Source organism: Cheilinus undulatus, linkage group 18 (assembly GCF_018320785.1).
Source record: "Cheilinus undulatus linkage group 18, ASM1832078v1, whole genome shotgun sequence".
NCBI lineage: Eukaryota > Metazoa > Chordata > Actinopteri > Labriformes > Labridae > Cheilinus > Cheilinus undulatus.
The window spans coordinates 4,891,021-4,908,587 of record NC_054882.1 but is presented as its reverse complement, the minus strand read 5'-3'; the positions used below and the strand labels follow the sequence as shown (position 1 = coordinate 4,908,587).

General features: G+C 38.8%; 1 protein-coding gene across 6 annotated transcripts in view; it reads left to right on the top strand.

Annotated features, from left to right (window-relative positions):
• Window positions 1-17,567, top strand: part of smoc1 (SPARC related modular calcium binding 1) — a 124,870-nt gene that overhangs the window by 63,798 nt on the left and 43,505 nt on the right. For 3 of the 6 annotated variants that reach the window (XM_041811845.1, XM_041811842.1, XM_041811843.1), the window contains exons 6-9: window positions 5,786-5,836; window positions 9,186-9,233; window positions 12,994-13,083; window positions 13,775-13,858. In XM_041811845.1, the coding sequence (XP_041667779.1) occupies window positions 5,786-5,836; window positions 9,186-9,233; window positions 12,994-13,083; window positions 13,775-13,858 (273 nt within the window). The remainder of the gene's footprint in view (window positions 1-5,785; window positions 5,837-9,185; window positions 9,234-12,993; window positions 13,084-13,774; window positions 13,859-17,567) is intronic. The other 3 variants (XM_041811846.1, XM_041811848.1, XM_041811847.1) reach the window with 3 other exon arrangements.

Genomic DNA, 17,567 nt, shown 5'->3' with positions numbered 1-17,567 from the left:
TGATGTGCTCAGGATGGGAAGCTTAAATGATGTGAACAAAGGGATGATGGTGTATCCCTTTGGCTGAGGTTTGCAAATTTGCAAAGAAGAGATCGGTACATGTATACAGGGGCTAGAGTGGTTATTAATGACATTATTACTTGAGAAGTATTTCATAAATAGTGTTTTCACTTTATTAGCACAGAGAGCTGGAATATAGCAACAACTACTTTACAGTCTGTTACACATGCAAGGACTAGAAGAAAAAATGTGATTTGGGCATGAGATTAAACCACAAGGTGAAACCAGTGGAGACCAATGATAGGAGGTCTACTATCATGTCTCTGCTACCCCTCCTAGCACATGTTGTTGTAATGATACCAGAGAGGAGAAGATAAACCTGCTAATATCCAAACTGAAGACTGGAGTTATGCTAAAATCAAGTTCTAAGTAAGGACGAGGAGTCTGCAGACTGATGGAATCAGTCGAGTTAGAGTAAAATCCACTGTCACAGCAAAGATACGTGAGAAAAGAGCAGCAGAACTGAGTGCTCTGCCTCTAGTTTACAGTACAGCAGCCAGGGGACTTTTATTTTGAAGGGTACAAACAGAAGTGCCGTACTTTTTACTCTTATGGCGGATGGCGATGGCTAAATAAAGTACGATTGCCTTATTCATACTTTGGAGCTCTGTGTTGGTGCTATTATTATATTCATATAATTTAAATTAACTAAAAAGCATCTAACCTTGCAAAGCAAATGGATACGCCTGTTTCCTTATTTTTCGCTGGTGCACCCATCTTCCAAAGCTCCCGTCTGAACCGTTTGAGCCCAGTTAGATAGTGACAGGACCAATCAGTGACAAGGGGCAGTACTTTCAGGCGCAGCGGAGTCGTGACGTAAGCAAGCAGCAACAAGAGGCCAGTGCAATTATGGCGGAAGAGCTTAGCGTGGATGCTGCTGAAGCGTCACTTTTATCAGAACTTGACGGCTTTTCTTCGTTAAAAGAAGAACAAAGAACAGCAGTGAGTTGTTTTCTTCTCAAAAACGACAAAAGTCATGTACTGACAAGGCTACGGTCGCCATGGTTCGTGTTATTCCTCGGTAGCTGCGCACACGCATCTACATCACATGTTTTGTTGCTTTGATTCACCCGTAAAGATGTGATAGACAGAACATTCATCCAATCACACTGAGTTTTTTTTCTTAAACTTGGATATGAAATCAGAAAAAAAATTAAATGATATCCATCCCTGTATCATTACCAGGGCTATAAGTAGAGAAGTCTAAGGCACCAAAGAGTGAGTAATTTATTGTTATAATTAGCAAAAACTGAACATAAACTCCTGCCACAGCTTCTGATTAAGAATTTAGGTGATGCATTTTTTGCATCACTTGCTGTCAGCCCTTAAGATAACAGAAATTGCTGTTTTTAAACATTAGTGCAGGACAGTGTAAGTCAATAAATAAATAAATATGCATGATTAACCATTAAAGTGAGCCTACATGTGAATTAAAATGGCCTCAAGAACAGTTCTGATGACGGATAAAGAGAGAACAGCCTTTCTGTTACAGTTAAACTGCCTGTCTCGCCTGAGCTCAGGCACATGTGTATTACTTGTGGGGAAGAGCAGGTGCAAGGTCAACGAGAAGGCTAATGGCCATACATCCAGGGGCCTCTCAGCCCCCTCCCCTCCTCGTCTAACTGCTCTCAGCAGGCTGGAATAGAGAGAGAGAGAAGGCTCTGCTCACTCATCATGGATGGGAACACTTTATGATAATCACCATCATTTTCCCTCAGAAGATAATACAGAGGGCTGTTTGCCAGCATTGGATTGCACAGCCACTAGGAGCATATGGTGCAAATTTTGTGTGGAGAGTGTGGTGAGAGCGGTCGCATGCCCCTGTGGAGCTGCTTCACACACTGCCAGAGGCTTCCCGCTCTCGTGGGATCTTTTCCTCTTTCACTTTTTATTTAATCTGTGTCTGCCTTCATCTTCTCTTACCTCACTGTTTCCCACTCCTGCCACTAATCACCTGTAGAGTTTCCTCTCTGCACCTGCTGTGTTTCAGCATTCTGAACACAATCACTCCAGTTTACAATTATGTCTTATTCACACAACCAAAACCACACTGCTTATCCATGTGAAAGGGAAGTCAAAGGTCAAAATGAAGCTGCAGTTTAGTTTTAATTCTTTTGAAGATAAGAATAGCAGAGTTCATTCAATGTGCTTCATAAGTTACTATTAAAAGTCTCTGTTGCTGTTATTGTATTGCAAGTAATTCAGATTTAGAAAACTTGTGCAAAAAGAAAAAAAATCACACATAGGGCAGTCAAAATTAACAAGCTGATCATAACGTCATGAACGTCCAAAATTAACAGTAGTGATGTGCATTTCAATGAAAACTGTTTTTTTAAAGACTCTGGAAATGATTCAAAGACCAGGATGTACACCTGCGTTTGTTAGCTTGATGCAAACATATAGAAATTTCCAGGGATGCGCTATATTGTGATTTTAGGCTGTGCTTTTATGTGCGCTGGTGGGATACCTGGATAGGTGGGGCAAGGGCCTGGCGCAGGCTTGGAAGATGACAATCAGAAGGCCAGAGCAGTACAGGACCAAGGTTGACGCAGCAGAGTGCTGAACCGACATATGCTACCACGCATTATATGACTTCACTGCTTTCCACATTATTAAGCAAATTACATTTTTTTCTTATTTTCCTAAATATTAATGCAAATGACAGTCAGAATATTTTTCAAGTCATCAACCGTTAGAGCATAATTCAAATGTTTTTGAACAAACTTCATAATGATATCCATTATTTTTTTTAAATAACCTCAAAATGCACTGTTCCACATTATTATGCAAAACAGAGTTTAAAAGATTTTATAGGTTGTAAAGAACTGAAAATGGTCATTCATTGAATTTGCAGCATTAGGAGGTCATATTTACTGAAATCAAAGCTATTTCAATAAAAACATCTGAACAGGCAAAGTTACATGTTAACAAAGTACCTCTTCTTTGATATCACCTTCACTATTCTTGCATCCATTGAACTTATGAGTTTTTGGAGAGTTTCTGCTTGAATTTCTTTGCAGGATGTCAGAATATCCTCCCATAGCTGCTGTTTTGATGTGAACTGCCTCCCACCCTCATAGATCTTTAGCTTGAGGATGTTCCAAAGGTTCTCAGTAGAGTTGAGGTCAGGGGAGGATGGGGCCACACCATGAGTTTCTCTCCTTTTATGCCCATAGCAGCCAATGATACAGAAAGAGTCTTTGCAGCATGAGATGGTGCATTGTCATGTATGAAGAAAATTTTGCTACAGAAGGAACTGCTCTTCTTTTTGTACCATGGAAGAAAGTGGTCAGTCAGAAACTCTATATATTTTGTCGAGGTCATTTTCACACCTTCAGGGACCCTAAAGGGGCCAACCAGTTCTCTCCTCATGAATCCGGCCCAGAACATGACTCCCCCACCTCCTTGGAATTTCCCCTTGTGGGACTAATAATAAAGGAATGTCCTGCTGACGTCACAGCCTTGTTGGGACATGGTGGCCATCCACCAACCATCCATTACTCCTCCATCTGGACCATCCAGGGTTGCACGGCACTCATCAGCAAACCACACAGTTTGAAAATGAGTCGCTGAGCAACTGTTTCTGCTTGTGAGCATTGGTTAGGGGTGGCTGAATAGTAGGTTTATGCATGACTGCAAGCCTCTGGAGGATCCAGCACCTTGAGGTTGGTGGGACTCCAGAGGCACCAGCAGCTTCAAATACCTGTTTGCTGCTTTGTAATGATATTTTAGCATCCGCTCTCTTAATCTGATGAATTTGTCCTTCAGAAACCTTCCTCATTATGCCTTTATCTGCAGGAACCCGTCTGTGCTCTGAATCAGCCACAAATTTCTTCTATGTTAACATGGAACTTTGTCTGTTCAGATGTTTTTATTGAAATAGCTTTGATTTCAGTAAATATGACCTCCTAATGCTGCAAATTCAATGAATGACCATTTTCAGTTCTTTACAACCTATAAAATCTTTTAAACTCTGTTTTGCATAATAATGTGGAACAGTGCATTTTGAGGTTATTTGAAAAAAAAATAATGGCTATCATTATGAAGTGTGTTCAAAAACATTTGAATCATGCTCTAACAGCTGATGACTTGAAAAATATTCTGTCATTTGCATTTATATTTAGGAAAATAAGAGAAAAATGTCATTTGCTTAATAATGTGGAAAGCGGTGTGTATTGGATATTTTCTGATATGTGATATGTTGATATTCACATATTAATTTTAGCCCAAGGTCAGAGTTTATGTCAGCCGACATTTACCTGCTTTTGGCCAGTTTCTCGGGCGGATGTCTGAGAGGTAGAAGTACTAACGCCCAAAATCTCCAGAGGAAAAAAGGCCAATTGCCAAAAAAAGTAAATAGTGAATAATGACATGTTATTATATTGTTTAATAGATATATACTGGAACAATCCTTTAACATAAACTCAATGTATTTTTTTGAATCTACTTCCTGTTTGGTGCTGCAGGTTGTTTATCTAGCTACTTAACAGCACACGGCAAAATAAGGCGTGTGAATTTTTCATGAGATGGCATCAAGCAACACCTGTCTTCAGGGGAGTTCAGAGCCAAAGCTGGCTCGGTTTTATTGCTGTTAAATACAGGTTATCAGTCAAACGTGGCTATCTAAATTATATGTACAGTAGTTTTTGAAATGTACAGAATTCTGGGGGACAGACATCTATTTTGGCAGGAGACAAAAAAAAAAGGCTAGCATAAACTCTGCCCAAGGTAACACAGAAATGTAGCTCAAACATCCTTAAAACACACTTTAAACTTTGAAGAAGGAGGATGAACAAAAAACGACTAGCTAATGTTGGTCCTTTGGTCTTGCCTAGAATGCCAAAAACATATCCATCCATACTTAAAACACATATATCAGCTGACATATAAACAGACATTTTAGTCCAATTATTACCTTTCAAAGTGCCTATGTGTTAATACTGAAACCATACTGATAACACTAGGCATCCCTGGTCATTTCCATTAACAGGAATTGCATGTACATCTGAGTTTGTTAGCTGGATGCTGACAAATAAAAGTCATTTCTATTAAAGGGCTTGCAGATTTAGGCTTAGCACTAGAGCTGTCAAACTACTTAACATTTTTATTGTGATTATTCTCAGAATTTTTATGGTTAATCTCAATTAATCTCACCTTTTTGTTGCATTGTGAAATTCCACTCTTGTGTATAAAACTGATACAGAGGTAAATTATTTTATCAAGAGTATGAGGATGAACTGATTAAATAGGTTATAGTTATATTAGTTTATCTAATTAGGTGTCTTTTTGATAGCTGATATCTCACAACATTTGATTAAGAAGATACCAAGTACCATGCATGTGAGCATTCACAGCTGTTATATCCTGTATGGTCATGAATTAAATATCATTGGTTTTAGACCTGCTGAACTCCATCCAGCAGCTCACAGATGAAGGCGTCTCTCAGTGATAACAATCTTTATGAAATGTGATTATTGACGCAGCACATTTTCTACCTCTCTCCTTTGTGTCCTGCATAAGATCCAATATTTTCATTGTTTCTTGCAAAGGTATGCATGACATTGGAACATGAATCTGGACACAAACAAACCTGAAACTGTTTCAACCCTGCTAAAGTGGCTCAACTCTCCTTCCCCTCTTATCTGACATCAAATAATCTTTACTGACATGCTCCGACACTCCTGTTCACTATGACCCAAATCAATCATCTCACATACATTTGCAGGAAACTTCCGTGAATTTATGGGAACTCATGCTGGGACAAGTGGATTGTCAGGTAGTAAATTTCCTTCAAGTTGACCTCCCTCGAAATTTCTTCCCTTCTTGCTCGTCTTTTCTAATTGGTTGCCCTCTCTGATGTTGCTCTTCTGCTCCTTGCATCCATGCATGAGGCCGACTTCCTGCATGCACCAAAGGGGTTTGATACGGGGAAATGTGCTTTTGATTAAAGTTTCCACAGATGGTGTAGATCACTCAGGTTTGCATTGGACAGCGTTAAGATAGGACAACAAGCCTGATGTTTCCATGTGTGCCTGCTATAAAATACTAACAGAATGTGCTCCTCCATAAAAAAGACAATGTTCATCTAACTCTGACAAACCTCTGCGGTTTAGACATCAGTGGGATGGATAATCTGTGGGGTGATTTTCTGTTATTCTGCTGACTCAGTTTTGAATCCTATAAGAACCCTCAAATACATGTATAAGGCTGTAAAAAACTCAATTCTGCAAAAGACGGGACGCTGTGTTTTATGTGAATAAAAACAGAAAACAATAATTAGCAAATCCTTTTTTAATCTTCAGTGGAATACAGCCTAAAGGCAATATATTTCATGTTCAGACTGATCAACTTTATTGTTTTTGGAAATAAACAGTGCTTAATAAATTTATTAGACCACCCTAACCCTAACCAAAGTAAGGTTTATGCCACAGCTGCCCTAAATTAACAGCATTGGTAATTACCAAAATCATTTTTTATGTTTCTGCAATGTTTAATACACCAATATGTAGAAGCTCTTTAACAAAAATGATATTTTTAATGCTAAAATATAATTATTATTGTTATCCATGAATTTTCAAATTTACTGGTTTACAAAAAAACTGAAAAAATAGTAAAGCACATTATGATTTCTTGATTAATATGTCAAATTATAGTTATTTACTTGAATTTCTGAACAGAAAAATGGTTTTAGTAGTTGAATGTTATGCTTGATTTATTTTTGACTTCTCAGAGAAGCCTAGTGAGCCGGCTCAAATTTGGGTGAATTCAGTTTGAAATTCCTCATTCCTGTTCAAAATGGTAAAATGTGGAGAGCTCACTGAAAATGAAAGAGTCCGCATTAAAGCACTGCATGATGGTCTTTGAGACAAATCTGACAGGTGATCTAATAAATTTGTTAAGCACTGTACATTTCTCTTGATTTTGATGCCTGAAACATGTTCCAAAAGTGAGGACAGTGGCATGTTTACTAGGGGTGTAACGGTATTTGTATTTGTCCCGTACCGTTACGGTACTGCTGTCACGGTTCGCTGCACGCAGTAATACGATGAATACTTCTGATTGAGTATTAAAAAAAGTCGAGTTCTCACTTCAATCCAGGTGGCGGCAATGAACCTAAAAGCTGCCAGCAACTGTCACTACAGAAGAAGGAGCAGTTACAAAAACAAACAAAGAAGAGTGATGGCGTGTGTGGAGTTAGAAGAGCCGCTGGCTTCATTTACATCACCCGTATAGCAATGGTGCGCTGGCTCTGTGAATCATATTAACTTTACCTTCGACTATCAGCCTCGGAGGAGTGAGGGAGGGACTCTGCAGCTGTGTCATAGATAAAGTTATCCTCAGATTTCACACAGCTTTAACCTCTTTATCCTCCAAGATGGGCTGTGAAAAGTTCTTCCAAACTTTGTGGTAGGTCCCATTGGTTAAAAAAGTAATCCAGTGCTGAAGTCTGTGTTGAAATCGGCAAAAAAGACACTAATTTGCATACTTAACAAGCTAACGTGAAGTTCTGTGATGATGCATTCAAGATAGCTGGGAAATTTTAGTGTTTAAAGAATGGGTATAACTATGTCAATATATCAATAAAAATAACCTAGTTATTCAAAAATGTATTTATTTATTAATATTTTTTGAGGGAGATTTTATTCAGCCTATTTATTTTAATACAATTTAATTTAAAAAATTAAAATTTAATTTTATTTATCCGCTTCAATCACCGTACCGAAAAGTACCGAACGATGGCTTCAAAACCGAGGTACATACAGAAACGAACTGTTTCTGTACCGTTACACCCCTAATGTTTACCACTGTGTTACATTCACCTTCTCTGTAAGCATCTTGGGAGTGAAGACACTGATTGTTGAAGTACTATTCTTGCTTAATGTCAATCTTAAGTTACTCAATAGTGTGGGGTTTCCATTGTTCATAGTGCCCCATAAATATTCAGTAGAAAACTAGAATGGCCGTCTGAGGCTGCAGACCCACGCCTAAACAGCGCCACCGAGGAACTTCCGCTCCCACTGATTACTATGGTGTTCAAAATTTCGAAGTCCAAGAAAAACCAAACGGGTGTGCGGATCATCACCAAAATCTAATTGATTTTTCCCTGTCACTATCCCAATATTCCCTGGAAGTTCAGTGAAGATCCGACTTTCCGTTCTCGGGTTATCTTGTACACATACAAACAAAGAAACAAACATACGGAACCCTTTACATAACCCCCTGCTGATTTCATCAGCGTGGGTAACTAGGAATACTGTGAAGCCATGCTGTTGTAACTTTGGCAGAATGTGGGTTGGCATTATCCTGCTGAAATAAGCATGGACGTCCCTGAAAAGACGTCTGGATGGAAGCATATGTGACCTAAAATCCTATATGTACCTCTCAGTATTAATGAAGCCTTCACAGATGTGCATGTAACTCACGCAATGGACACTAATACACCCTCACAGATGCTGGCTTTGGACTGTGCATTCATCGCATCATTAATCTTGAAGGACTTAATATCCATCACAGAATGATGCCAGTTTTTAATGTCGCACCACCTAAGGGGGTCAAAGGTCACCAGCATTCAATGTTGGTTTTCAGCCTTGTCCTTTATGTTTAGAGATGTCTCCTGTTGCTGTTGGACTATTTTCACAAAGTGAAAGCAGATTGTGAACGACCGAGTCTTTTAGGAATGCTCATTTTAAACCCAATCATGATTCTATCACCTGTTACCAATTGAGTCATTTATCTGTGGAATGTTCCAGGTGTTTAATTAGCACTCTATAACTTCCACCATCATGTCCAGTCCCTGTCTCCCAACTTTTTGGGGGGCATCAAACTCAGAACAAATAAAGTTCATTAGTTTGATCATAAATATCTTGTTCTGTGCTGTATTTAGTTGCATATAGATTGAAAAAGTTTTGCAAATCACTATTTTATTTTTTTTCCACATTTGACACAATGTCCCAGCTTTTTTGGAGTCAGATTTGTTTTTTTAGTGTGGTGTTATATCTTAAATAATTTCCTTTGATGAATGAAATCCTTTGTTTTGGACTTGGAAACTGTAAATGTCCCAGGACAGTTGTCGGTGCTGTCTAGTCTTTGCTTTGCACATGTTATGTTTTCTTTTTTCTTTCCAGGGTCAGTAACCGATAAACCACCTGGGCCACCGAACTCTGGTAGAAAAGGTGAGTTGAGATCTGCTGCAGGTTTCATGCATGCATGAGTGTGAGTGTTTCTATTTGTGTGAAAAGAGACAGAAAGCCAGCACAAGCTCAGAAAGTCTTTTGACCTGATATGGTTCCATTAGTTTGGTTTAAAGTCCATATTTGTGCAGAGCAGAGAGTACATGGGGGAAGGGAATTGGATGAAAATGGTCTTTGTTGCTAAAGAATGCATCTTATGAATGTAGAAATTTCCCGTCTTTGTTAGTAAATGCAGGGTTTGGACAGTTAAGTATAGGTGTTATTGTTGATGCTTACAATAATTGTGTTTTTCCTCCTCACAGTTTGTAGCTCTGGGTCCAGACCTGGATCAAACAATAATTGAGAAATACTGTAAGTTACAGAAATGTTTAAACATGCTCAGCATGCAGCAGGGGTGTGTTTTTACACACTAAAGCCCTATTCCCATGGGATTAGTGTTACAGTACCTGGGGACCTCCGGTAAAGTGGGAATTACCCCCCAAACGTCACTGTTTGATGTGGCACATTTGTAATGGATACGCAAAGTCTGTAATTTACTCAAATTCACCCACATTTCTCATTGAAAACTCAGAGCACTGCATCACAGCTGTGCTCTTATTCTTTTATATTCAATTAAAAAGGCACATAGCAGTTTGAATGCAACAATGCCATCAGAAACACAGAATGTCAGCATTAAAAAGGCATTTTAATGGAGTTTGTTTCAAGTTAAAAAATGTTTCCTACTGCTTGGTACAAAACATGTCGAACATCTTATTCAGATATGAAAATTCCTGCTGATATTTACAGCCTGTATTTTGTCTGTAAAAATCTGCCTGTAAACATTGGCTGTACAAACAAATGATTTAGTGTTAGGCTGAACCAACAGACCTACTTTAGCTGGGGTCATTTTCTTTATTCATCATCTTTCCTTACAGTGTTTAATGTCCTCAACTAAAACTATGACTAAAGCTACTCATCGACAACCTTTTTTCCATGACAAAAACTAGACTAAGAAAAACAGATCTGTGATGACTGAAACTGACAAAAAGTAAGTTCAGTTTTCATCAAGAAGACTAAAACTAGACTAAAATGTAATGTAGTTTTTGTCGGACAATCAAAATCCGTGATATTTCTCCATTGTGGGTAAATCTGTGAAAATACAATGTATCTGTAGCTATTCTGTCTCTCAGCTGTAGAAAGCAGGGACCCCAGGCTTGACAGAGTGCAGAGAACACACTACCATGATTTGGTACTTTAGGCAAGAGAATAAATGTTTGGACTAAAAGTAAAGACTAAAATGTGAGGACTTTTTATGAACTAAAACTAGACTAAAATGTTTTGGAGTTTTCATTGACTAAAGCTTGACTACAATTAAAAAGGGTATAAATGAGTAAAATATGACTAAAACTAAAAGACATTTCATCTAAAGACCAAGACTGAGACTAAAATGTAAAAAAATAGCTGCCAAAAGTAACACTGCTTCCTTAGACTTAGAAAAACACACTTTTATTTTCTTTGTTGAACAGAGCAGAATAAAAAACCTCAGAAGGAAAAAAATATCCTACAGTAAGGACGACTCAATGTCTGATGATTCATTTCTTACATTTGTTTATTTGTGGGTATCAATTAACAGTGTTACAAACTTTGAGAAACATTATGAAGCCTGTTCAACAGTGAAAATAGTCCAATCAATAAATATCAGAACATTGTCACAGCTGAACTTTGCAATTTGAGCAACTGTTTTATATTGCTGGGAGAATAAATTGCCAACCCTAACAGTTTTTTAATGAGGTTTCACACCAAAACCGAAGTTCTATTTCTTGAAACATTTTTTTAGTTATCATGATTTACATTTGTCTTATAGTCATTATACTGTCCTGCTATTAAGCACATCATAATCTAACATTATGAAGCCTCATCATGTTAGTTAATTAGCTTTTATCCTGTTGGTTTCAATATGGATTTCAACAATGGATTGATATTTTTATCAAACAAGACTTTGCTGCTTTTGTGAGGAGGATGACTACACCGCCACAGGTTGAACATCGTGATGATGAAATGTGGCGACTGTTTTCCCTAGAGTTTACTCTACTTAACCAGGGTTGAATGATTTCAATCTAATTGAGATTTTTTTTCCCCCTAATATTTCAATTGCGATTTGATATGCAATTATTCCTTAACTTTTTTTATTCCTAAACAAGGGCTGAACAAATCTTTAAAAGTGTCTAACTCTGATGATTTTGACTTGTATTGCAAATTGGATATGAATTATTGCATTGAAGGGGTAGTCTTATTTAAATCTATTAATAAAAAAGTTAAGAACGTAGGATTTTTTGAGAACTTTTTTTTTAAAGATTTATTTCTAGGCTTTTGTGTGCCTTTATTAGATAGAGGACTCGCAAAGAGGCCGGATTCAAACCCAGACTGCCTGCATACATGGTGCGCCCCTCTGGAGACTAAAAAAAAAGGTCCCTGAATGATTGCATGATTGATACGTCATGCATAACATTGCCGTTGCAAAAAAAAAGTGTAAAACTGGTATTTTGACACAAATTTTGAATCAAAGAAATATTGCACCCTGCGATTTGAAAATTGCAGCAGGCCATAATGCTATTTGATCTAATTTTCAATTAATTGTCCAGCCCTGTACTTAATACAGACACGGTCATTTAACACAGGATTAAAACACAGGCATCCTCCAGACTATCAGAGGTCCCCAGATAAAACTTATACAATCAAAACAAAGATCGATTAAGTCATCTGAGTATTAACAGGAAGTTATAAACAAATACTGTTGCACTGGCGGTGTTTCAGTTTGAGACCTACCTGGTTACTAAAACATTTCATTTACAGAGTAACTACACAGTTCACTTCAGAGTTGGTTATTTTTTTATCTATTTATCTTTGATCGGTTGTAAAATGACTCCAGTTTTCTTGGGTTTTCTTTTGATGAATTATTTCCTAAGGAGTGTTCCAGATACTACAAAACTACAAACTGGTGATGGTGAGTATACCTGGTAGATGAATTTGTAACATAATGAAGAGTCAGTACTTGTTGTTTTGGGCCTGAAAATCTTAATGCTGACAAATTTACCAAGGAGATACAACATGGATGTTTTCTGGTGATTCTAACTTTTTTTTTTTTTCCCAAAATTTGGATTTCCATTTTTGAAATACAGACGATGCCCACTGTCCTCTTGGACAAGCCCATACACCAGTAGTAATTTCTGATGTGACTACAGCTGAATTTATGATCAGACCCTTAATATTCAGAGCCCTCCATGTTGCTGCCAGTTTACAGTGGGTTGGGAAAAAAAAAAACATGAATAGACGAAAGGCCCGTCAGCATCATCTTATTTTGACATGGAGAACGATGAATTCACTGTCTGTTCACCTCCATGTTTGGATTAGTTGTGTGTGGGCCTTTTTGTCTCCATCAACATAAACTACACCTGCACTGCACTCATGCGGGTCCTGATGGGGGCGGGGCTTCTCTCCTCATGTGAGTGTGTTACATGTTCAGCTCGATCATGTTGGTGTGAGAATGTCAGAGTTGATGTATTGATGTGTGTGAGAGATGTAGAGCCACATGTGGGTGGCTGTCCTCTGTTTTTCTGTTTTCTCTCTTTTACGCTCTCATTGTTTCTCTCTCGCTCTTTCTCCCTCTCTCCTTCTCTCTCTCTCTCTCTTGGCCGGGCCATGTGCAAATCCCAACCATTCAACAGTTCTGGAGAGTAGATTGTATTAACCTCAATAATGGTAGTCTCTTTCCATTTCTTTCTCACCCTCAACCCAGACGATGGCTCCAAGCCCACACCCACCATGGAGACCCATGTTCCCCCTGAGGGTGATGGTAAGTCCTCCCTAACTCCTCATCTACCTGTCTACCTCCTGCTGGAGGGCATGTGTCCATGTAACAGCATTTCAAGAGTGCCAAAAGGTCATTATAAAGTTAATTTCATTGCTAATTCTGTTTTAAACTATTCCACAGGAAAATTATGACATTTTTTGTGCTCTGGTGCCCCAGAGCGTACAGCAGGTGCCCTTTTTGTTATTTTCGCCCCTGCCCCTCAAACACCCTGAGTCTGCTACTGATTAGGAGAAAGGATCGGTATAGATCCGGTAGCATTTTGGGTTGATAAATGGTATGAGCTATACGGTTAATTCAATAAGGTGACCAGCTTGTCCTGTGTAAAACAAAAGGTGCAACAGACTTATTCTTGAAAAGATCCCTTTAGGCCAGTGTTTCCTAACATTTTTTCAGTGAAGCTCCCCTTACTTGTGTCCAAGAATAGCCTGTAGTCAATTTATGATTAAAATAATAAAAAAAAATCATATAGCATTTTTTTAATGCACCATCATTAATCTCAGACTTAGGGAACTCAAGGATTAGGATGCACTTTTTGTTTTGGTAGTTAAAATGTCTTTGCAAGGGAGAGTGATGAATAGAGAACAGCTGATTAAGATTAGCAGTGATCAGTTCTTTCTGTTTAATGTGAAAGTCTAAAGTTATTAATGTGTCTTTCTTTTTCTTCTTCTCACAGCAGAGATAACTGCTCCAACACTGTGGATCAAACAGCTGGTTTATAAGGAGAATAAGCAGAACAGCTCCAGTTCAAGAAAGCAAGGTAAGGGGAAGAAAGCCTTCCTGGTTTTAAGAACTTTACACAGATATTCCTCCTTGACTGTCTTAGATACTTTGAATGTTAGGAACAAGATGTCAAACAGCCAAGAGTACCTTATCATACGGTGACTGAATGCTGTTTGTGCAACTCCACATGGGATAAGCAGAACAGAAGATGGATGGATGGAGGGAGGGGATGCATCAGATGGATGGATGGATGGGATCAGATGGATGGATGGATGGAGGGATGGGATGGATCAGATGGATGGATGGATGGGATTGGATGGATGGATGGATGGAGTGGATGAAATGGATTGAGTAGATGGATGATGGATGTAGGGATCAGATGGATGGATGAAGTATAACCACAATACACAGACTGCAGCCAGAGTTGTATCAAGCAGCAGTAGCATTCTTTAAGTGGGAAGTTAGTTAGGGATCAGGCCCTTGATCACATTGCTGATAAAGCAGCATCTCCTGGTGGAACTGAACACTCAGTCATTAGCTGTGCCTGTTGTTCTGGAAATAAATATGACTTAAATATCCATCTGGGCTAAAATCAAACAGTTTTGATTCTAAAACTTTTCCCACATCAAGGTTTAGCTCTTTTTATAGTTTCACACACTGATATAGAGATTGTGTGAGACAATAAGGACATTTGAACATTTTAATACGCTGATAAGGTGTTAAATAGGATGCAGTGTTAATGGTCTTCAGGAAGGGAGCGTGCCACTACCTTCTTCAGGACAAAGAAAATTGTCAATTAAATGGCTTTAAAGTGATAACCTCAACTTGATGTGATGATGCATGTAAACATAGGAAGATATTTTAAGCCTTTTCAGTGTAGTACGTCAGATAAAGTGCAAAAATTCTACATGTAAAAGAAGGCTGTCTTCAAATGATGTTTAGTCAATGGACATAACTTCAGGATGACTACAGCACCAGATGCTCAAACACTAAATCAGAGTCAGTGAGAGAGTAAACATCTCACCAGTTCTATTAATATGAAATAAAAGACGCTTCCAGCTTGAAGTAACCTTTGCCCTACTTGGATATGTTTTAGTTTTACTGTGTCTCTTTCTCAATTACTCAATATGTTGGGAAACTTTTCGGCATCTGCAGCATGTCAATGAATGAAAGAAGTGGGGGCGGAGTCTGTGTTAGGGTTCACTGGATATGTTTGGTGGAAATATGACTCAGTTGTTTCTCTTTGATAAATAGTCTGGAAAATGTGCAATCAATTTTCACTTTTGGATGCTTTCACTTAGTCGTGTCATTGTTTTGTTAGATTCACAAGTTTTATTGTCCCCAAGTTGTGCCAAAAAGTACTGAAATTATTGATGTGAGAAATTTAGAGGGTTAGGAGAGCAGTAATGATTTAATTAAATTCTGGCCGTACAAACTGGGTTAGATAAATGTTAGAAGTGTATGGTTGTTCTTAGTTGGAGGGTATTTTATTGGGATTTAGACTGAGCTCTTTCCCACACAGAGAGCTGATTGTAAAATGAGGTTTCTCAGTATTCCACTGATGTTGGAGGAAACTGTGGTCAGAGCAGGGCTAAGGATTGTATTTTAGATGAAATATTCACTGTGACAGCTCTTTGAAACTTCTGAGGAAACACCAGCTTCCTGTTTCTAATTAGCATCCGGTGTCCTCGAAGTTAAAGCGAAAAGGCCGACTGAGGAGAGACGTCATCACATTTGAGGCACGGCGATGTGTGTCTTCATCTGTATCTGATTGTATACAGTATGTGTGTGTGGGAATCAGAAGGAAGTTGTATTTTCTGTGACTGAATTTGTGTTTTGTGAGCATATTATGCTTTTGTCCATTTATCAGCGACTGATGGCTGTTGAAGGGTTTTCATTAAAAATCGAAATGTAATAAATGCTTCTAGTCACTGATAACCAAGACTGATGATCTGTGGTAAATATTCTGGTGTCTGCAGCTGAGAGAAGCACTGAGTAAGCAGGTAATTCTATAAATGACTTGCAAACCAATAAGCTCCGAACTCAACAAAGTCAGCTTGAAAAAATTTTCCTTGATGTTGTCTGCTGCTGCTGCGGGTCAGTTATCCTCCATCTAAAACAGCCGTGGTAAAATCCCCAAAACTTTGTTTTAGGTCATTTTAGTTACAAATATGAATCCATTACTGAAGACTGTAATAAAACCAGCATGAGGAAATGCAGTTAGCTAAGAGACAACATTGGCTACATTCACACTGCAGTTAAAAGTGACCTGAATTAGATTTTTTTTGCTCACATGTGACTCATATCTGATATTTTTCTGACAGTGCGAACAGCACAAGTCACACTGAATCTGACCTTTTTGAACCAGATTCACGTCACTTCTGTATGTGTTCTAAATCAGATACATATCCAATCTTTTTGAAGTTGACTGCAGTGTGAACAGGCAAACAAAAAAATCAGATCTGAGAAAAGATCAGAATTGAGCATTGAGGCCTGGAGTGTGAATGTAGCCATACTGTTCAGTTATGATGTGTGAACAAGTAACTAAAACCTGGGACCACATTTTTTTCTGTTGAAACTTGTGTATTTGGTTATTTATTACCTCTGCCAAGGAGGTTATGTGATTGGGTGGGTTTGTTAGTTAGTTTGTTTGTTTGTTAGCAACATAACTCAAAAACTTATGGACGGATTTTGATGACATTTTCAGGAAATGTCAGAAATGGCATAAGGAAGAACTGATTAGATTTTGGGAGTAATCCGGATTACTGTCTGGATCCAGGAATTTTTTAAAGGATTCTTTACTTTTGGGAGATAGGGCTAATGGCGGAGGTCTGCGCTCTCCGAGTGCTTTTCTACTGTTGTTACTACTTTACACCAGGAGATGGCAGACATGAGTAACTTCAATCCCAGCAGCATTTTTGGGTGTGTTTCTATTCAAAGTTTTGGAGTTTATAGAGTTTGAAAGACGGACGTCCGGTCAAGGAGACAAGTCGGAGCGTAACAGAGAGAAAGACAGCGAATTGTAGTGAGAATACTCACAATGCTGGGAGGAATAGAGGAATATTCACCCTCTGCCATCCAGTCATCCGGTGAGACCATGGGTGAGACTGTCAGTGCATCTGTTGGCACCGGCAGGCAATGCATCTGCCATGACAGTCCACACATAGCGAAACCAATGCTTTGCCTCACCGTGCTTCCACCCCACCGGGGAGGGAGTAATCAGCGAATGCTGTGGTGGTGGGCACATGGGGACGTGGTGGGGGTATCTTGGGGAGGGTTCAAAACACCGTGAATAGTGACAGAGATTGGGAATGACAAACACCGCCGAGGTCGACACGTGGTAGAAGCCTAGAGTAGAAGCCATGGGAGAAAAAGCACAGCCAATGGTAGTGGAGGCTGCCTAGTGATGTCAGAATATGCAAATTAGATGAGTAAATTTACTCCCACCCCAAAGTTTGGGTCACACTGAAGATTTTTTAAAGGATTCTCTACTATTGGGAGATAGGGCTAACGGCAGAGGTCTGCACTCTCCGAGTGCTTTTCTAGCTAGTTCTGTTAATGAGTTCAGGTCTAAATCTTGGCATTTTTAACAGTAAGTATGTAAATTTGTTAGACATATGGCTCATTACTGCCCTCTACAGGTTGAAACCGGGTTACTGCAACTGAATTTTTGTATCAGTTGATCTGGAGGCAGGTGATGCATGTGGTGCCAGCTTTCTTCACCAAAGAGCTTAGCCGTGACGGTC